The sequence below is a fragment of the Mus pahari genome, chromosome 15, assembly GCF_900095145.1.
Source record: "Mus pahari chromosome 15, PAHARI_EIJ_v1.1, whole genome shotgun sequence".
NCBI lineage: Eukaryota > Metazoa > Chordata > Mammalia > Rodentia > Muridae > Mus > Mus pahari.
Window position 1 is genome coordinate 65,007,926 of NC_034604.1, and position 22,826 is coordinate 65,030,751.

The window sequence follows — 22,826 nt, forward strand, 5'->3', positions numbered from 1 at the left end:
TCACAATAGATAATATCTAGCCATAAAGGGGAATATAGCCAGTAATCAGGAAAGTGCTTGGAACTGGAGTTTATCTTCAGTAAAATAAGCTATCTATGAAGAAGGAAGTAACATATGTTCTTGTATGTGGACTCTAAAATAAAAAAAAAAGAATCAAATTTGATCTGACTACAAAATAATAGAGGTTAAGGAAGATGATGGATGCAAAAGAATTAGAGGGAAATTGGTTAATGGTTATCAAAATATTACAGAGTACTAATTAAACTCTAGTGCTTTGCAGCATACCAGAAAGAGTATAGCTTATGATAATTTACTCTGTATAATACAAATAACCAAGAAGGGCTCAAAGCCTTTGTGCTCCTTAGTTTTATTTGTCAACTTGTCAGAAACCTCACCATGAAGGATTGCCTGAATGGGTTTGTCCTGTGTCTGTGTCTGTAAGACAGCATACTTGATGATTGATGCAAAAATGGTCCAACCTACTGTGCTGGCATAGCCCTAGGCGGGTGTGTCAGGGCTGTGTAAGAAACATAGCTGATCCGAGGCAGAGTGAGCTGGAAAACAAGCGTGTCAGTAGAGTTTCTTCTTCATTTCTGCTTTATTCCTGTTTAGCTTTTGTCGACACAACCTGACCTGGAAGAGGATGAATTAAACTTTTTCCTCCTCAAGTTGCATTTGGTGATCACACTTATCACAGCAATAGACAGAAAACTAGCTCTACCTCTCTACACAATATAATGACACACAGAGAGGTATTTCATCTCATCATTTGATCAGTGTACATTGTACTTATGTACTAAAATAGCACACTATACCTCATAAATATGCATACTTATAATGTGTTAATTAAAAATGATAAGACAGGTTTAAGAGGATAAAAATGCCAACAGCCTCCATTTGATTATTACACATTTTATGCATGCTTTAAATTATTATAGGAAATACATATATATGTATATTTAAAATAAAAATAATCAACGCCAAAAAGAAAATGAAGTCATTTAATCAGATTCAATGTCCTATACTCATCTTGCTGAGTTGAAGCATATTAGTGTACCTACATTTTATTCCTTTCTTGACTTTGAAGAATCTGTTACTTTATATTTTGTGAGTCTTTTGGTATAAACAGCAGGCCCTAGAGACCTTCTGTGAGTGCTCTCCTAACAACTGAAAATGTAACACCCTCATATCCACAAGCTTCCGGTGCATGCTAGAGCAGCAGTAGACACTGACAGACAAGCCTTCCTCACTTCAATTGTCTCTACTCAGGTGAGATGTGGTCTTCATCTGGCTGAGGTTAGAGTACTGAGTAGCCTGTGGCTTCTAGAATCTGTCCACCACAGATTCACTCATAGGAACTCCAGGGAATGAGGAATGAAACCTGAAACTTCTTACAGAAAAGCAAGAGTAGGCAACTTCCCCTTTCTGTTACCAGCCAGTGAGTTACTCAATGGGAGCATTTATTTCTTGCATGGGCAAAGCTACCTCAGGTTACCATTTTAATATTTTATTGCAAGGTGGCAACAGTAACCCTGCTGCTTTGCAACGATGTCACTATAATTCATGACTTGAAAGTCTTTTTGGAAATTTCATACATATTTTATTTTATTTTATTTTATTTTGAGATTGTGTCTAACTACGTTAGCTAGTCCAGAACTAGCACTGCAATCTCCCTGCCTAGGTTTCTTGATGTTTGAGATTTCAGATGAATGTCCCATGGCCAGCTAGTCCTGCGTTAGTGTTAAAATGGCCGTTAAGGTAAAACAGCAAGGCTGGAGGTTCTGGCGTAAGATAATTAAGAAGGCTTGAAGCATGGGAAGGGGAGAGCTGAGATAACCAGTAAAATGAAGAGTGGGTAAAAAAAAATCATCAAAGCTAGTTTTAACTGGCTCCCGAACAGCCCATTCCATAGACACTCTTGTCTTCTCACCTTACCCCAGTAAACATCTCAGCTCTACTTGTGGTTACAACTTTACCCAAATTCTTTCGTGTAATGAATCTGTTTGTAAAAGAATGAACTTTGGGTCAGTGTGTATTCCAAGGAAGCCTATTTCAGGAAAAGAGTAGCCTTTAGACTTGTTCCAGGAGAAGAGATGCTACACCAAATCTTATGAGTCCAGATACTGCAGGCAGATTTTAATCCTTGCCCTCATCTTGGTCCTCTCCCTACTCTGGAATGTGCACTCCTTGTTTTCGTTCATCCACCTTAAGAAAAAAAAATAAGCTCTACTCTGGCTGTGGTGTGATTTCTTCTCCCTCTGGAGCATAACAATTAAGACTGCTTGCTGAATTGAGAGTGCTGCTGTAGTTGAGGAATGAGGAAACAGAGAAGACTTCTCCCTGTGACACGTATTTAGTCTTAAACACAGTTGCATTTTGAGGCACAAAACAAATAAAAGAGCATCTTTAGGAAATTTGCACTGATACTTAACTCTGCTCAGGTTACTGTGATTATAGTTCCTTATGTCTGGAAAGAGATCCTAATGCACTTGGTGCTTGCAATACAAGGCTAGCTTCTCTTAATGCTTCGTCTTTGAAATTGACTTTCAGTTATTGGTACTTTCCATTGTATTCTTTTTCCCATGTATGTAATCTGTCAGTTCATGCCCATGGTCATGTGTCTTGCCCTCATCCTGTAGCTGAGACAAACTCATGACCTTGGGACAGTCTAGAGCCTCTCACAATGTGGCCCAGCCTTTTCACACTCCTCTATAAAAAGCCCACTTATTGCTTGAATGCAATTTTCATCTGCAGCATCTCACTATGACTTTCTTCTTGTGTTTTGTGCATTTCATGGACAGGCAGCGACCATCTTTCAACTCATATTTCCTTTTGCACTTGGCAAGACCTTGTTTTGAGTGAGATTTAATTAGGACCTGACTGAAATGCAATGTCTTAACTGAGTCTAGACTGTCTTCTCTCCTAGTTTCAGCAACATTAATCAGTGTCTCTCCATATTCTCATTAATCATGGTTTACATATTCAATATAGCATCTATAACATAGAGTATAATGTATATTAATGTCCATGAATGTCTCATTGTTGAAGCCTTCAATTTTGAACAGAAGCCACCTAGCTCCCTTGCACTATACACAATTGCCACATATACTTTCTTAGGGTAGTGAATTGCTTGGGCCACTAAGATTCATAATTTTTGAGTACATAGATTACTTTGAAAAAATTATGTGGTTGCATACATAGAATCACCACACATCCATTATTTTAGAAATTCCTATAAATCTGTATTTAACTCCATCTTAATCATATGCTATTTCACCTTCTTGATGGTTGTACTACGCACAAACTAGAGAGTGTGAGCTGCTCAAAGAAATCTTTTCAGTCTAATGTTCCTCTTAGGAAGAGAACAAATAATCATTTTTTTCAGCTGTGTTTTGTTTGTTTTATTTTGTTTTGGTTTGATTTTTGTGATTATGTTAGCTGAATTCAGAACTTGCCTTTTTTACTTCAGAGATAAATGAGACTGAGTATTAAACTTGATTCTGCTTTTACAAATGTATTTGTAACAAAAATATTCTACTATATAAATATATTCTGCTTTAGCTAAGTGTATTGGGTGTTAACATTTAGTTCTTATGGTTCAGCAACAAATGCTGTCATGAGGTGCCAAGTACCTAATTAGTTGCTTCCAGGAAGAAGAATCACATTAATTCCTTTGTAGGGAAGAAACGTTATTTTAATGAAAAATATTTTTAGCAGCTCCTTATTCTCTGTTTATTTTCATTTTCATTCCTTTAGTGAGTATAAGTAGTACAACAAGACTGGCTGGTAGATTCCTGTAATACAAGCACTGAGGTTAGAGGCTGAGACAGGAAGATAATGGGTTCGAGGCCAGTAAAGGAGACACAGTGAGTTCCTAGCAGAAAACTAGACTAAGAGTACAATATGGCAGTATTTCAAATCTAGAAATTACTGTTTACTGCAATATGACTCCAACTGACAGCAATAAGAACCTCCAAATATGGGCCAGGACAAACAGGCCAGCAATTAAGAATACTTGCAGGCTTTTGCAGAAGACCCACGTTTTTGCAGAAGATCATGTCCTGGTACTACATGGCTATTCACAGATGTCTCTCACTCAAGTTCTAGGAGAATTAATTTTCTCTCCTGGCATCTGCAAGCACCAGGAACACATGTAACATATGCATTCATGCAGACATACACTCAAACTCATTGTCTTAGGGTTCTACTGTTGTGAACAGACACCATGACCAAGGCAACTCTTATAAGGACAGCATTTTCATTGGGGCTATCTTACAGGTTCAGAGGTTCACTCCATTATGAAGATGGGAGCATGGCATAGCCCAGGCAGGTATGATGGGGGAGAAGCTTAGAGTTCTACATCTCCTTCCAAAGTCAAACAGAAGACTGGCTTCCAGCCCACACCCACAATGACAGAATTCCTCCAACAAGGCCCAACCTATTCTAAGAAGGTCATACTTCTTAATAGTGCCACTACATGAGCCAAGCATATACAAGCCATCATACTCATAAAATAAATCCTAGAATAAATTCACTACACATGAATATGTGTAGTGCATTGCCTGGTCCTAACAGCATTGCTTCCTACCTGTTCTGTCTCCACTAACACACCCTTCCCTTCAACCAGAATCACTTCTTTCTTTGACTTCTTCAGAGGTTTGCTGCATGTCTATTGGGTTCCCAGCAGCTGACCTCAGGTCTAGCTTCCTCTTTTCATCCACAGCTTTTCTTGTAGACTGAACTCTAACCCATATCAGAGACTTTTTTTTTTTTTTTTTTTTTTTAGGTAGGAAGATTCTTCAAAGACTTTCCAAGGAACCACGATTGTTTTACTAATTCTAATTCAGTGCTGGGTGAATTGTTGAGTCCTTTTCAACATATGCTGATTAAATGAAGAAAGGTTCATTTATATGTAGCCTTGTGAAGTGGAAGTTTCTGGTTATGACAAGTAATACAGACTTACATGGTGTTCTGCTAATATAGACTCGTATGGTGTTTTGCTGAGGCCAGAGCCATGGGAGGACAGGTGATGTTTGGAGAAAGTATAAACAGGACTCAACAGACAGTGACTGCATGCTTGCATAGCTAGATTTGAATCACTTTGTTGATCTCTAGTCTTCATCTTTGCTGATCTTGGCTACATTGACAGAGGTGTGGCAGAGAACTTCTCCTGGGGTTCCCGGTGGGTCCTGGTCACTCCTGCTGACTCATGCCAAGTCATCAGAGGCCTGGTGGTTTCTGTTAGATCATGCCACTGCTGTTGATACTTGACATTATTAAACTGGACTGCTGGTATCCTGAAAACCTGAGATTGGAATTGACCCAAGGAAGTACTTCTAAACAAGCCCACATCCCCTCGTCCTATTTACCATGTCTTCTCCACTACCTTTGGGCAGTGGGCTAGAAGGGGGCTGGAAGCATTTTAGAACCCTTATTAAAGGTAGATCTTGAAACACCTAAGCCTACACCTTTGTTGATGGCCTATTTTAGTTTTCAGTATACTTTACATTCATTAGAGGAAGGAAATCATCATTTTCTCTGTCAATGTCCTAGAAATGTATTTTGGTAAAAGTTGTCTGCTTTACAGTCTTCACTGAAGTAGAGTCTCTCAGAGAAGGGCTTACTTCCCCCGAGCTCTATGCCTGGGTCACTGTGGTGCATTGGATTCTGAGGATGGTCCTTTTTCCATCACAATACACTCCCTTCATGGATAACAAGCTTCATCAGCCACGGAGCCCTCAACTCTGAAGAGCAGGGGAAGAATATGTAAACACCATGTTGGAAAATGTAATGCACAGTGAATTCTAAAATGAATCCTCTGTGTCAGTCATAAATCCTTGTCTTTAATCCCTGGCAGTGAGCGCAGGTTTCTGAGGCAGTGCAGAGCCAGATTAAACTTCAGTGCTGCACAATGGGAGACCTGGTCCAGGCTCTTTTTTCTATTGCAAAAAAGCAGGTGACCTTGAACATGTCAGATGTGTCTGGGAGTCTCCCATGCTTCATTTGCAAAATGAAGATACCCACCTTAGTCTACCTACCACTCAGGGCTACTGTGAAGATTAAATTGGGTGATGCTTATAGAAGTGTTTTTATTCTCTCATCTGAATGTGTACTGTATTTTACATGTACCTTTTAAAGGAAGATATTTCTTATTTTGTACATAGAGTGAAGGGATCACCTTACATTTACATCCTGGTTCCACTGTTTACTATTGGCAAAGCTGCTTAGGTACTATTTCTCAGTCTTTCTGAATATTCTCTTTTATAAATGGAAATTATCATAACAACTTTATCTGGGGATGAAGTGGAATAATGTTTATGAAAGCAATAAATCCCTCCTCTAAGTAAGTGTCAGGAAATGCCCCTGTATTTCATATATTTTAATTTTTGAACCCACACAATTATTTATATATGGCACTGGTTAAAAGGAACAGCTTGTTTTTGTTGCCACGGGCAAAGAAGTAATGTTTCAGATACATTTACAAGCTTCACTTAATACTTATCACAATCTTACATACCAATTATTGTCACCCCATACAAGGAAAAAAAATTACAAATTGTATATGCTTTATCTTGATTGTCAATGTCACTAGATTAGGAGACCAGTAGAAAATTAATCAGACAATGTTCTGGGTGTGTCTGGGTTTGTGTGTGTTTCCAGAAGCAGCATGTAGGACAACAAACTGAAGGAGTACTATGATAGGACTGTCAATGGGTAAAGTCTAAGATGGAATTAAATCAGGATGAGTTTGCAAGCTACGGTCCTCTATGGTGCATGTGTCCACAGGGGCTGCCATCACTTGTAGAAATCTAACTCCAGTTTCTTCAGCTTTTCAAAGTAGGCTCGTACTAGACTCTTCATGGAGCTTTGGTATCAGGCTGAGACTAAGCAGTTACTGCTTCATGTGTTCTTCAATGTGCAAGCCAGCGTTAAAAGACTGTTAAGTCTAAAGTACATCAATGTAACAGACACACACACACACACACACACACACACACAAATAAATATATACACACTACATACCACTATTAATTTCATATCTTTAGATATACAGACTAATAATTACTCATTGACCAACAGTACCACAGGTAGTAAAGTTCTGAGAAAGAATTCCGAATGTCGAGGTTCATTTCTATAACTTTATAACCTTTACACTTTGACTGCACTGGGACAAACTCTACAAGTAATCTCCAGGCAGTTAAATGAAAGCTAAGTGCTCTTTATAGAGATAGACAATAGGCTAACAAATGAATAAAGAGATCAGATTATCCATTGAAACTTTGAAGTTTGAAAAGCTATTAGAGAGAAATATAGATAAAAATGTATGTCATAATTCTATAAATATCAAAAAGCTAACTTCTCTTCCATCTCTTTAATTTACTACAGAGGAAACCAGGTGAGGATACCTGATTTGTACTCACCCGTGAATTAAACTCTGGTCCCCTTAAAAACTATATAACGAAAATTTGAGCTTCTACCCCTACCTGTATAATGTTTGTACATGAACACTACTAATGATCACTCACACACAAGAAGCTTTGCCTACAATCTAGTGTAGTAAGTGCTCAGTAAATGCTCGTTAACATTGTTGGTGCCAACTTCACAGCTTTGGACATAGGAACCACTGCTTTCCCTGAGCCTCAGTCTCTGAACGTTAAAGTAGAAGAAAGATAGATCATGATCTCAATGATCACTTTTAGTTCCAGTTTTGTTTTGTTTTTTCGGTATAAGTGGATATTTGTGAAGAAATTTTTTCCATGCGAAACCTGATTTTCAACTTTTCAATATATGCTGTTCTCTGAATGGTAAGATGAAAGCCCCCAGAGGAGCAGGTTAAAAAATGCATTATCAATAATATTAACCAGTCAGACAGACTAATGACAACATAAGCTAGAGTAATTTGTCTGCCAGAGATGCTGCTCATCAGTCACAGATGTTAAATCCTCTACCTTTTAAAACATTGTTTTGAGGAGCCAAACAAATCTACATATGCAAACAGCTAGCACAGCTCATCCTTCAGGGACATATGGCATGTATTTGCTCTAGTGAGAAGCTAGAATATACAAAATGAATGGGAATGTTGAAATCAAATTTCATCATCAGTTTCTTTTGCTCAGTTATGAGAAGTTTCATAGAATAGCTGTCCGTGTTTCCCCCTCCACAATTCATTTTACTGCTTAGGAAAAGAATTTATCAGAAATATGACACATGTCTTTCTGCAAATTTATCTTGGAAGATCTGATTCATAATTATCTGCATAGGATAGAGTTTATTTTTCATCCACAACAGAGGAATCTATGTGAATATGTCAAAAATATAGTGGGACATCAAGCGTACACGTGCATTCACACACAACACAGAGGAAGATGTGAAAAAGAAATTAATGAATTGATGAATTATGACTTGGAATCCTGTGTAGACCTACATACAGTAGTTGACGTTTTAGTTAGGGCTTAAATTTGAAACATGGCTAGTGTTGATATGACTTAGTTATTGTTATAGGTAGTAATAACATCCCAGCACTCAAAGGAGATAAAAAAACATACAAACAAATAAACGAACACCTCAAAATAAGTCTCTGTTCCACCAGTAGAAAGGAATTTAAGAAAGTAAGTGCTAATAAGTATGAAAAAGGCTAGTCAAAGTGTTCAGGCACAGTGACAGTTCCAGCTGTTTGGAAGAATGAGTTGAGGAAATTATTTGAACCTAAAAGTTTTTAACTAGCATTGTTAACATAATATGTTTTTTTGTGTCCCCCATTATCTCAGAAACCAAAAAAAAAAAAACAAAAACAAAAACAAAAACAAAAAACATAAACAAGCAAGCAGACAGAAAGACAAACAGACAAACTAAATGGATAAGAAAAGGTGACAACAAGTGCAAATGATCCAGAAAAATGTTCAAGAAGAAGTGAGATTCAGCGCAAATACTGTAGAAGTTATGTAAAGAATTACAAAGTTGTGGTAATGAACTCAAGTAGAGGGTTCTGTGTACATGACAGCAAATAGAGAAGAGATGTTATGAGTAGATTTAGAGCATGTTTTAAAAGGTCTGGAGGAAAAAAATAAAAATAAAAGATCTGGAGGAAAAATTAAAAAATGAAAAAAAAAAGAATATAAATAATGGGAATAAAGAGGGAACAAGGACCCAAAAGAGAAAGGTTTTGCAAATATGAATGAAGAGTTGTTAATGAAAGGTTTTAATGCAGAAAACCAGCACAAGCCAGCTCATGATTCAAAATGCTAAGTCAGTTGTTGCAAGATCTGACTTGTCAGATGTTAGTGATGGTATCATGGAAAGTAGCTTACATAACAGAAGATGCTAGGGTCCAAGGTATGTTTTGTTAATTGACTTTTGAACTCAGAATAAACACCAAATCTAAAGAGTAACATTATAAACTTCTTGAGCTCTCACACTAAGCTAAAAGCAAAATCATACTTTTTCTTGATTTTATAACAAGAAACAAGTGTTCCTTTCATGAATAGAACTATTTAGATTTTAGTACAAAGTGTTGATTGAGAATTAATTAGGGATAGAGTACAAATAAAAAGACAGAATTTGGTATTTACTCCAAAATCTTTGACATGATTGGAAAGTTATTTTCAATTAATTAGACAGAAACTGTGGAATTACAAGGATTTAGGTGAGAATTTTAAAGTTGAAGGAGAGCATGTATTAGATTTTTGTTCAATCATAATGATTGATTTCAAGTGAAAAAAAAAGATCAGTGAGTCCAGATCCCAAGTAAAAATTAGAGAGAGAGAGAGAGAGAGAGAGAGAGAGAGAGAGAGAGAGAGAGAGAGAGAGAGAGAAACAGACTCAAAGATTATATTCAAGCTTGAAGAGACCCCCTAAGAATGAGTCCTGGGGCAATTCAATATTGAAAAGCCAGGGAGCTGAGGAGGGAGAGGTAAAAGCAAGCATGCAATGCTGACCACAATAGCAGAGCCCAGGACAGGATGTGACACAATAAAAATGAGGAGGTAATCAACCCGGGTCACACTGGCTGAGGGACTGGGGATGGGCAGAACCATAAATACTATTCAGTTAAGCAACATACTGGTCAATGACGAACACTAATCCAAAGACCAGCGGCAATAAAACAAAAGGATCAAGATCATGATTTGAAAATAGTGTGTGGAGGATTTGGAACTCAGTTTGTGTATTTATGAAAATTGGAGGGAAAACCGGGCGTGGTGGCACACGCCTTTAATCCCAGCACTCGGGAGGCAGAGACAGGTGGATTTCTGAGTTTGAGGGAGGCCTGGTCTACAAAATTCCAGGACAGCCATTGCTACACAGAGAAACCCTGCTTTGAAAAACAAACAAACAAACAAAAAAAAAAAAACAAAAAAAGGAAGGAACAATCCTTTTTATTATTTTTTAAATTTAATAATTTAATTATAGTTTATTTTTATGTATCATGTAATATTGATGATATATTAATAATATTACATGAAATATATCTGTTGCATAATATATATCGATGTATATATAAAATATATGTTGAATAATATAAAATAATATAATATATATGACCTTTGCTCATATCAAGATTTGACTTGGAGTTCACTAGTCAAAAGACTTTTGAAGCTTTTACTGTCTGCATACACTGAATTTAGATGTGTTTAAATGTATGTCTGCTCACATTTTCAACAGAGGATTGAGTGAAGATGACACATACAGTGAGGGGTCATTAGGAACTGCAGAACTATTCCCAGAGACTGAGGGGAGGAGGGTGGAAGTGACTGACAGAAGAAAAGAGGCGTGGGTTACTTGGATTGACATAGCCTTGTAAGACTTAATGACCAGAGCTGAGAAGCAGAGAGGAGAGAAGTGGAACTTAGGGCTATTAAGTAGACTCTATTAGCATAAATAAAGAAAACAGAGAAAAAAGTATATTTGAGTAGATAGTCAGCATGGTTTTGTAACAATGATAGTGCAGTGTCTCTAGAAAACTGGTAGAAACGGAGGAAATAATTGGGCAATGTTATTACCTCCAACTGAACCGACAACCAAAGAGCATTCAAGGTCTGGCTGGACCTAGGTCCCCTACACATATGTAGCAACTGTGGAGCTTGGTTTTCATGTGGATCCCTAACAACTGAAGCAGGGGCAATCTCTGACTTGAGCTCTGTTGCTTGTCTTTGGATTCCTTTCTCTTAGCTGGGCTGCCCTGTCTGACCTCAATGGGCGAGGATACACTTAGTCTTAATGCAACTTGATATGCCAGGATGGATAGGTGTGTGTGTGTGTGTGTGTGTGTGTGTGTGTGTGTGTGTGTGTGTGTGTGACCCTCCTGTTTGAGGAGAAGGAGAGTAGGGAATGGGGAAGGGAGACGGAGGATGGGATTCAGAGGAGATGAGGGAGTGGGTCTGTGATAAAGATGTAAAGTGAATTAATTAATTAATAAAAAATAAAAAAGATTGTTCTTTCTAATTTTCATAAATATACAAACTAAGTTCCAAATTCTCCTAACATATGATAAAGTCAAGGAGAAAATAATCGCATAGGTGAGGCTAACAGAAATCTCTGCCTCTTCATTCAGTGGGCAATCCTAGTAATCACACGCTGTGTTGTATATATTTCACCTTTCATTTTACAGTTGGGTCCAACTTTAAACAAAAACAGAAACTTTAAAGGATATAGTTTGATTACTGTTAATAAACAGAAAAGGAAAACCCATTTGTGAAGCGGTGTGAATAGTATTCTTCAGTCATCATTGTGATGTACCATTAACTAGCCATCACCTAACCATCAAGTGCTCTGAGGGTCCTGGGATGCTCCTAAAGATCCCATCAGATTGAAGCCCTACCCATGAGAAGCTAGAACACTCAGGAATGAGTCTCAGCTTCTTCCTTGGAACTTACTCCATATATTCTCAAAATGCCTAACCCTAACATGCTGAAATATTCTGAGGGGGGAAAGTCTTTGGAAAAACAAAAATCACACACTGAATTGCAATTTTTTAAGAAGTGAAAGTGAAGTTCACTCTTACCTAGCCAAATAGTATATTCACCAACAATTTTTGTTAAATCATACATATACTCTCTACTATGACCACTACATGTTTGAGCTTAATTTAATCCTAACAGAAACTTTAAATGGCAATTATTATTTCTTCTTCTTTTAAAGACCAAAAAAGTCATTGTGTTCTTCAGATCATGATTGTTGGTGAGTAATCACAGTGGTTCTTAATATTGAGTTCTCCCGATATCCAGAAAAACCTATTTTTGTATCAGTGTAAAAATCAAAGAAAAATATATAGTCATTTGCATCCTAGCCTTTTGTCAAGGGTGTTGTATATGCAATTTTGAAAGGTATCTTATTTTGATAAAGCAAACCTATTCGTGTAGTTTGAAAGAAGGGCTGGACAAAGATTTTGTACATTCTTCCTGGTCCTCCTGAAGTTCTCCCAACCATCAATTCCTCACTTGGACGTTAAAAGTGTTTAAGGGAAGAAGCTGAAATTTACTGATGGTACCTACCTGTTGTCACCCTCTCTGGAGAAAAAGACCGTGAAGGCTTGAATGTTCCCTTTTGCTTCTGCGGGTGGACGCCAGCTCAAACGGACAAAGCGACTAGAAACCAAGACAGGGACCACATCTCTGGGAGCAGAAGGGAGGATGCTGGAGCTTGGGATGGCTAAGAAAGAATAAGAGGAGAACATCAGAAGTGCTGGCACCACCAGGAACGACTCAGAGCTGAGCTATAACATACATGGCCAAGAATATCAAGCAAGTCCTAACAAAGGCTAACAAGGGAGATAATATCTGAAGTGGAATAAAGAAAAAATTTGAATTCCTTAGGTTTTTAAGAAGTGACTTTTCAATAATGCATATGATTATATTGTATGATGTTTGGATATTTTTTCTATCCCTGGAATCCAAAACAAAAAGAAAAACAATGCCACTATAGGTAAGTAGCAAGTAGCAGGGAATGACATTGGGTAATGCAATTTTTAATGCTTAAAAGTCATTGTATGTATGATGTGTATATAGGGGTAAGCATATACCATTGCACACAAATCAGAAGAAAACTGAATATCGGTTCTCCTCATCTACCTCTACAAAGTTCAATGTAGATAGGCCTTGCTTTAAAAGTATGGACTCAATACAATATTATAAATGTATTATATTTCTTACGAGATCAAATGATGAAATATTTTGAACAAGAGAAGATAGACAATATGGAAGCAGAAGAAAGTATGTAATAATTATATTTCTCTGAATTCTTTCATGAATGGGGTAGGGACTGGTTAAGTATATGAATAAGTGAGTGAAAGCAAAATAAATCCATGTGTCCGTATTTGAACAAAAACTTACAATTCAGAAGATAAACAAGACATTTACGTACAAAATTATATTAGTTACAATTTAGTCTAAGTGCTTCTATTAGCTTATTCAAGGGTTTGAAGCTAAGCAAGAGAGAGAACCTTGGTCTCATGAAGATCTAGCAAATGCATTTGACTGTTATGTTTATTATTTTCATTACTGTAGAAGAAGCAATGATATACGATTATCTTAAATAAGGAAATCACCTGATATCAGGCAAATAAACATTTTTCTCTGTCAAAGAAAAGTTATAATTCTTTTAATTATGGGTTTCATTGAAAGGTGATTAACAAGAGAAAAGACACAGAACAGCTGTACACAAATGGACATGGACCAATAGGATTCTCATTTAAATATTAATTCAATAACACTTTAACATTCCAAAATATAACCAAAAACTTCTGGGTGGGCAAAAATGCCACAGAAAGACAAGAAGTAAAGATAAAACCTAACTCATTCATAATATACCTATACTATTTTTATATGCTTTGGGATAAGTATTTATATAATCTTGAGGACAAAAAAATTAAAAGAAACAAATTGAAAACTGATGATGAATGTGAAACCAACTGATCAACACTCCCCCATCTCCAGGCTTAGATAGTCACTCTAGTTATATATCTCTGTACACTCAACTTTATTGGATCCCTAAGAGATATATGATCATGCCATGTTTTTTTTTTCCTCTGGGTCTGCCTTAGGAGGATTTGATTTTAAAATATAGTGCATGGAAAAGCACAGTAGTTTATAATAATGCATTCTATGCTGTAAACCATGAAAGAGTATGTTCGAAATGTTGCACTAAAGAAATGATAGATGAGTGAAGTGTTAGGTACTCAGTTAGCATGGAATCATCATGCCATACTGGGCACTACACTATATGAATGTCTTAGGGTTACTACTGCTGTGATGAAGTACCACAACTACAAGCAAGATAGGCAGGAAAGCATTTGTTTGATTTATAATTCTACATCATTGTTCATTGTCAAAGGAAGTCAGGGCAGGAAATCAAAGAGCCAAGGAACCTGGAGAGGAGAGCTGGTGCAAAGGTCATGGAGGGATGCTGCTCACTGGATTACTCCTCTGGACTTGCTCAGCATGATCTCTTTTAGAACCTATGAAGGACCACCAGCCCAGACATGACATCATACAAAACAGGACAGGCCCTGCCCCCAACAAATTTTAAATAAGAAAATGCTTTGCAGACCTGTCTATACCATGATTTTTGTGGGGAAATAGACTTTTTTGTTGTTAATTTTATTTAATATTATTTTACACTCCAGATTTTATACCCCTCCTGGTCTACCCTCTGACTGTTCCACATCCCATACATTCTTCCCACCCCCTGTCTCCACAAGGATGTCCCTACCACCCCCTACCCACCCCACCAGACCTCCCTACTCCCAGGGGCCTCCAGTCTCTTAAGGGTGCATCTTCTCTGACATTTTCTTTGACTGAACCCAGACCAGGCAGTCCTTTGCTGTATATCTGTTGGGGACCCTTCATATGTATACATAGTTAGTTTTCAATTAAATATAATATTATTAATGCATATTTTTTAACTGAATATTTACTAATGAAAGACAGAAATACTAACAATGAGTAATCTGCTAGTGGAGACAAACAATTCTTTAAGACAGAAAGATACACAATCGTAATTTACTGTAGAGAATCCCTTAATTTATTGGAGAAATTAGTAACTGCTGCTTATAGAAAGTGCTCTGCAACATTTACAGTTGAAAAATGGATTTACATATATTTGAGTCACTTACAAATTCCAACATCATTCTTTTCCTAATTATGGTCTGTTGGTAAATGCATAATTCATCTTTGATGGATATGTTTATTTCTATTGTTCAGCTTCCTGAATCAAGAAAATGTTTCATCTTGACAGATGATTTCTAGCCTCCAACTACAAACCATACAAATGTCTGTACATAATTATTTTTTTAACGAAATAAAAAAAGTTTATTCTGTAGCCATTTTGAGTGACCATGTCCAGGAAATACAGATTTAGGCTATCCCAAATTTCATGTTTCAATGTGAAAGCAGTTCTACAAACTTCTATGGTTTTACAGATAATAGAAAGTCAGAAATCAAGATGAGTCTAAAATGCACTGTCAAGAACATCAGAGAAGTGTGTATAGCAAGTTATTATGCAATGATATTCTTAGCTTGTGGATTATTGAACACCAGAAGTCAGCTAAGTTAATAGATTTGAAAATGTGGATACCATTACTCACAGGATATTAGTTCAGTCACAGCAGAGGGCAAGGGATGGCTGTTGCAGATGGTGAGAACTAGCCCAAGAAAAGGTGACTCTTGGATCTGTAAAGTTAGGAGATCTCCATGGTACTGAAAGTCTAGTCAGCCAGCCTGTCTCAACAGAAACCACTTCTTTTCAGGAGTTCTCATGCACAATTCTCACTGTTGAGTAACATCACACACTGTGGATGTGGGTATGGCCTATTATTTGTTAATTATTACCAGGAACCTCATGGCTTCAATGGCTTATTCTTGGGAACTGATGGCATAATGGGAAGACAATGTTCTTCAGGATAGAAATAGCTGATAAAGGGCATTAAGAAAGAAGCTCTTGGTATAGCGATTCCTTCGAAAGTTCTATTTCTAACTAATTGAGTACAAGCAAGATAGTTCATTGAATACAAATAACTATAAATACGAGGAAAATATACAGTCAATGTTGTTAAAATACATAAAATTTGGTGATTTTTATATGTTTATTTCATCTGTAATCTTCACTTCATTAAGCTAAACTGTGTTCTCGATTACTTAATTATTTTGGGTTTTTTCATCTGTATAACATGTAAACGTTGTGTCGTGCAAAGAGAGGACAGATCCAGATCCTAATAGATAATGTGTACACTGTCTTTGCAGACTATTTTCTCTAGTTCTCTCTGTTTTCTTTCACTTTATGCAGGGATCAGCTGAGTCTGCACTCCTGCTGGGAACTAAACTGGTTATCTGTGAGATCCTTTTAAGTGTAGGGAAGGAGGTGCCTACCTTTCCAATGGTTTGAGAAACATTTTCTATGTGAAATGTTTCCCCGTTACATAAAGATGCAGAGATTTTACAGAACGGCAGGAAGCCTTCAAGTTATTTCTGCCTCCACAGACCTTTTGTTTACTTTTGGTATATTAAAGAAAAATTCCAGAGAATTAGAGTATTTGGAATAAACAGAAAAACTGGCTATAAGTTAGTCAGTCTGTTAGAACCAATTTGTGAGAGGAGGAGAAACGATTGTCATCTGATAGGAAGTATTATTTCAAGAGCAAAGCGGAAGATTCACAAAATCTCCCTGATTTCCACGTAACAGACATTTTAAAGCAGTACAGAGAAGCCAAATTCTCTCCCTTTTTTCAGCTTGTTTCTCCCCCGGGGTCCTTTCTTCTGGTTGCATCTAATTTAGGTACATCTCCTCAGCAAGCCAGAGTGCACCGTCTAGGCCCAACTTTCCTATTTGCTGAATTCAGGACCTTCCCATTAAACGAAGCACATGCAGACCCACACTGTTGTGCTTAATGCTAAGTATTTATCCCTGTCACGACCTTGCTCATCCGATCCATCACAAGCATCTCCGAGCAACTAGACCTTCCTGTAATTCACCTTCCTCCAGCACATGCTTTGTGCAGCATCCCGACTAAGCTTATACAAATACACACTTGGTCATATGACTCCACTGCTTATTTGTCCTCAATATCTTCTTTTTATCCCAGGGCAAATTTCAAATTTCACAGTCTGCTTGCTCTCTCTGCTCATACTTACAATTTGCCTTTGGTTAGACTTCCTCTACCAAACTAAAGAGGGGCTTAAGAATGTACACTTTGTTGTGGAAGAAATCACCGGCACACCAGTGTGGAAAGAGGTTGCTAAGTATAAGAGGGCAGAAAAGGAATGCTTAAGGAATGACATATGTAGGACCTTAACTGTGGGAAGTGACTGCAGTGGATTCACCTAATTGAATGGAGGGGTGGCAAAATACTAGGAAAGAGTAAAAATCTTACTGAATGGTCAAAAATTAAATCAAAGTCAAATGCGTGATGACTCTGAGGTGTTTCTGGCAGTAGGAGGAGACTGCAAGCAGGGAGGTGATGATAACCTCTTTTTCTGAATGGACAGCACACACACTTTATCCTGGGCATGGCCCCATGCTATGGAGAGCCAATGAAACCTACCGGAAGCACTTCAGCTCAGACGTGAGACTACTGGAGATCAAGAACAGCATAGATTTCCACACACACACACACACACACACACACACACACACACACACACACACAGAGTTTCTGCTCTTACATCTGTAATAGTTTAATTGTAGGGATCAAAGATAATATTTTCCTGCAGGTCATCACTCAACATTTAACTATCAACATAGTATATTTTGAATTTTTTTTCAGGCTGGTATTGTTTTGGATTCCTGCGTGGATTTCTGACTTGAGTTTCATTTTAGACTACCCCACACAGGGATCCATCCCATGTTCGACCAGCAAACCCAGACACTATTGCATATGCCAGAAATATTTTGCTGACAGGACCCTGATATTGCTCTCTCTTGTGAGTCTATGCCAATGCCTGGTAAATACAGAAGTAGATGCTTACAGTCATCTATTGGATGGAATAGAGGATCCCTAATGAAGGGGATAGAGAAAGTACCCACGGAGCTAAAAGGGTCTGCAACCCTATAGGAGGAACAACAATATGAGCTAACCAGTAACCCCTAGTGCTGTGTCTCTAGTTGCATATGTAGCAGAGGATGGCCTAGTTGGCCATCAATGGGAGAAGTGGCCCTAGGTATTGCAAAGATCATATGCCCCAGTATAGGGAACTGCCAGGGCCAGGAAGTGGGAGTGGGTGGGTTGGGGAGCAAGGCAGAGGGAGGGTATGGGGGCTTTGGGGGATAGCATTTGAAATGTAAATGAAGAAAATATCTAATAAAAATATAAAAAAACTAAATAAATTTTGGGTTGAAATTAGGAATTTCAACAATTTCTGAAATCGCCTCAAACTTCTGCTACTGAGTGTGACCTTCTTTCCAAGGTGGCTTCCTGAATGATCATAACTATTAAATCAAATCATAGGTCATATTTTTAAAAAAGGATTCTCAGTGTTCTACAGAATCAGTTAACCAGCCAAAATTTAAATCTTTATGTCGATATAAACAAGTAGATCCAATTTGTTCATATAGAGACTTGCTCTCATGTATAATACATGGTGACTTACATATATAATACATAGTGACTTGCATGTATACCAAGAGTTTTGTAATACACTGTTCTTTGCAGTTTGTTCTTAGCAACTTTTACTCATATGCCATATTTTTCAGGGTCACATAAAATTTCTTGTTTGGAAAAAGGGACATTAACTGGAAAGTGAAGCCGACATAAGCTCACTGCCAACCCCAAGCACATAGGATGCCAACGAAGGCTGAAAAGCATGTGCTTACTCTGGATCCATAGTGAAGCTCTAATACCAAATGAAGACAATTAATGAGTCATTGAGGTGATATTGATTGTAGAAAATACAATGGCCATCCCATGGGAGTTTCTGTAACTTGCTATAAGAGATGTCCAGGTGATAACCCTTCTGAAAGAGATAAATACAGGTTATCATACCTTTCTGGTTCTGAATTTTTTTATTGCTTGCTTAATTGAAACATATGCTCCTGTGGATGGAAACATGTCCTTTGGGCAAGGCTTGTGTGTATGCACAACAGACAAAGCTCATCATTTTTATCCGTGCTTGCAACCTTTGCTCTAGGAGTAGAGAGGGAGAGGTTGGCCATCTGATAGGTCTGTTGTGCTTGTTGAGACAATAGGAACCCCTGGGGGTGGGGGGTGATGCTCATACTCATCCCTTTCTTGTGCTGTTCAACCCCAGGCTAGGCACAGTGCAATTCCAGCAGTCTCCACAGTTGATAACGCCAGCCATCTGCCTGCTTTGCTGAGTGTATTCTGCACTCCCTCCATTGGTGAAAAGCACCCCAAAATGTTGGTAAAGCATGAAACAAGAAGTTGGCTTTTCATAATAAGAAGAATGGTCTAAAAGTAAATAATGAGTAATTCTATTTAAAAATAGGTTTGTGTCTGACAAATAATCAAGAAATATGTGTTAAAATAAAACCTAAGAACAAAGCAAAGCTGTCCTAATGGAATGGATAAAAAAGGATTCAGTGTCTAAGGACAGTTAGCCACCACACTCTTGCTTACTGTCATTCAGGGTTTGGTTTCAGACCCAAGGACAAGGGACAAGGAAAAGCATACTTTACATATCAAAGCAGACTTGGCCTCTAGGTTCTCCCAGCATCCCTCAGCCCCAACCTAGCATAAGCTGTCCCAAACCAGGAACCTTCCAGCTCTTAGGCTGGCTGCCCTTCTCCCTAGAGGCTCTTTGGGATTGTTTCCCAATGAACCCGCATTTACTATAATCTAATCTGGTTTGAATTGTCTCATTTTACCAGCAGAGAAATAACTTAGCATATACAAGCAGTGCCTTTTCAAAATTCAATTTGGAAAAATCACGTTCCACTTAAAACTACCTGTATAATTGGTCTTAAATTTCATTAAACTAAGAACTTAATAATTAACTAATGATTTCTCCTCAGAAAATCTGTCTGCGATCATATCACACAACTTAGAACACAGCACCTCTCCATTTATCAATTTTAGGGACACACATTTCTTAGGAGATGCTGTCTGATAAGTCTTTTCAAATGTGATTAATAATAGGTTAAAATTTTTCGTGAACATTTTCAAGAAGCCTATATATATTACATACATATTTTCTTCATTAATATATAATTATTTATATAATTATACATTATACGCACACGTGTGTGTGTGTGTGTGTGTGTGTGTGTGTGTGTGTGTGTATTTCAAAATACTATGAGTATAGCTCTAATCCTTTTCCTTCCAAGACAACTCACTTCCCCGTGACATCATCATCAAATTAAGTTGAATTTCCACTTGTGCTGGGCATGCCAGTGAGGAGTGCAGTGGGGATGTGCACACAGGGAGATGTTCTTTTCTCCCTTGGCTGGGCATCTGGAGTTTAGTCACCTGGTCCAGACTTGGATGGTACAGACAAAACTGAGAACAGCAGGATTCACAGGTTTTTTTTTTTTTTCCTCCTCTGTTTAAAGAGCTGTCATATGAAAAGGATGGATACCTTTAAAGAAAATAACCAAAACAAAAACAAAGAAATAGCTTCTTGCATTATATAGGGGAATTAACTTTGCCCATGCTAATTCCCCATGCTTTCTTTCCTCAGTAACTTCTCTTCAAATAAGGTCTTAATAAGGAACCAATCAGAACCCTTTCACTGCTCTGAGAGGCTTAATCTCTTGTCTGGCCCTAATCTCTCTGGCCCATTACTGTTTCCATGGTTACAGTTTCTTTATCTGTTGTCATAGAGAGGAAGAAGTGAATTTGCCATACTCTAACAACATAGTCTTTCTCTTTTAGGAACACTTAAAAAAATTAGAAAAATTCAAGTGTTTAGGATGATTTCTGAAGTTAATTACAAATTTTAAAAATGCTTTTAATAAAAAAAATAATATTTTTACGTCCAAAACATTAGTATGCTATTGAGTTAAATTTTCTACCAAAATCACAGTCTTTTAAGGTTCCAGATGTATAGTTCATTGACAAATTTAATACATAGTATTTGGAGACATTTTATTTTGTTCTGAGCATATTAGTAGCATGCTACTTTCATCTTGTTCAAGAGAAAGAAAAGATAAAATAAATTCCTAAAATCAAAGATATTTATATCTTCAAGCATTCAGATTAATTGCTGCTGTGTCATTTTCATATCATTAACTGTATGTGAAAATTATATCTACCAATCAACTCATTGTTTCATTAGCTTTGAGTCACATAATACATAAAAGATAAAATATAGAAAATATAAATATAAAAAATATAAAAGATAAAATATAGAAAATATAAATAATGTGGATATTTTTAGTGAAAAGTTGCTCTAAGAGAAACTTTTGGAAGATTTTTTTTCTGTTGTTAGTTTGACAACAGACCCTAACATGTTTTGTTTAATTGGGGAAATAAATAAAACTGAAGTGTTCAACATTCATAAAGAAGTTTCCTGAATTTGTACACAAAAGAAGTTTGTGTGATTTCAAAAATTAAAACACATAATTAGCTTTCTAACCTGTTTCCAGAGTTCAAAGAACTGTGGCATTTCATATAGCCCATTGGGAACTTTGAAAAGAATGACACGTGGATTTTTAAATGTTCCTTTTAAATAAGTGAGGTAAAAGTCAATCAATATGCCTCCTAATACCTTATTAAATATTAATCGTGTTGCTAGGGAATGGTTCTGTGGGTAAAGCAACTGCTGTGTAAACATGGGGTAATGTTTGCATTTCCAGCACCCACCTATAAATCTGGGCGAGCCTCTATTGTCAGGGAGAAGCATGTGACTCCTGGGGGCATTTTGCTCAACTGAGTAGTCTAGTCCACTGCTGTGTTCTCTGTTCAGTGAGGGACCCAGAGGGACAACGAAACCCATGTAGACAACATCTAATGTCACATCACAACAGTCAACATTTTCATTTCCTTTAACATTGTACAAATTGTTGCTGTATGTAAATTTTCTTTGATTATAATGAATTTAATTTGTAAAATCACCTATTATTAGCCCATTCGATATTCATTGAATAATCCTATGTGAAAACTACTATGTTAAAGGCTTATCATTATTTCTTCAAAGACTAAAGAAGAAAAGTTGCTAGATAATTCTGTGGAAAGATATCACACATAAGGACTTATAATCTCCTTTTTACCTCTACGCTATACTGTTCACATCAGCCCTGCTTCTATTCTTCTAGACAGTGTCATTCTATAAACAATCTGCAGATATTCCAAATATTTGGGAGCTAGACTTGAGATATCTACAGGGGCCTTATCTACAGATTTTGTCTTTGTGCTTATTTTCAGTGTAGAGGAATTTTAATCCAGTAACAACATTGGTTTGGCAAGGCATCACATCCAAAGATCTTCTGTGTCTGTGTGATCCAGTTTAAATGACACACCTTTAAGCTTTCTCACAGAAACACAGACATACCCTTAGTCTTCATTTTTTTTCTTTAAACTTTGATCTCAATAAAGTCTTTAATCTCAATCAAGAAAGGTAAAAAGTGTTTATAGTAGGAGGCAGCCATGTTTGAAATTGGTGTCTAATTGAGGGGAAGATAAAATGATGAATTAGAGTAAGATTTGACAGAGTAATTCGGGGATAAGATACTCCTAACTTTTGCTGAACATAAAGGAAAGAGAGGGAACTTAAGAGAACAGCAGAAGAGAGAGGACAGCAGAAGAGAGAGAGGACAGCAGAAGAGAGAGGGGGGAAGAGGGAGACAGAGAGGGACAGGGAGAGGGAGAGGGAGAGGGAGAGGGAGAGGGACAGGGACAGGGAGAGGGACAGGATGCAGGAGGATGCCAGAAGAGAAATGATTGG

The 22,826-nt window shown here is 37.3% G+C and overlaps 1 protein-coding gene across 1 annotated transcript in view; it reads right to left on the bottom strand.

The window, feature by feature from the left end:
* Positions 1-22,826, bottom strand: part of Dcc (DCC netrin 1 receptor) — a 1,087,105-nt gene that overhangs the window by 326,631 nt on the left and 737,648 nt on the right. Inside the window, exon 8 of the mRNA XM_029546911.1 lies at positions 12,489-12,645. Within this exon, the coding sequence (XP_029402771.1) occupies positions 12,489-12,645 (157 nt within the window). The remainder of the gene's footprint in view (positions 1-12,488; positions 12,646-22,826) is intronic.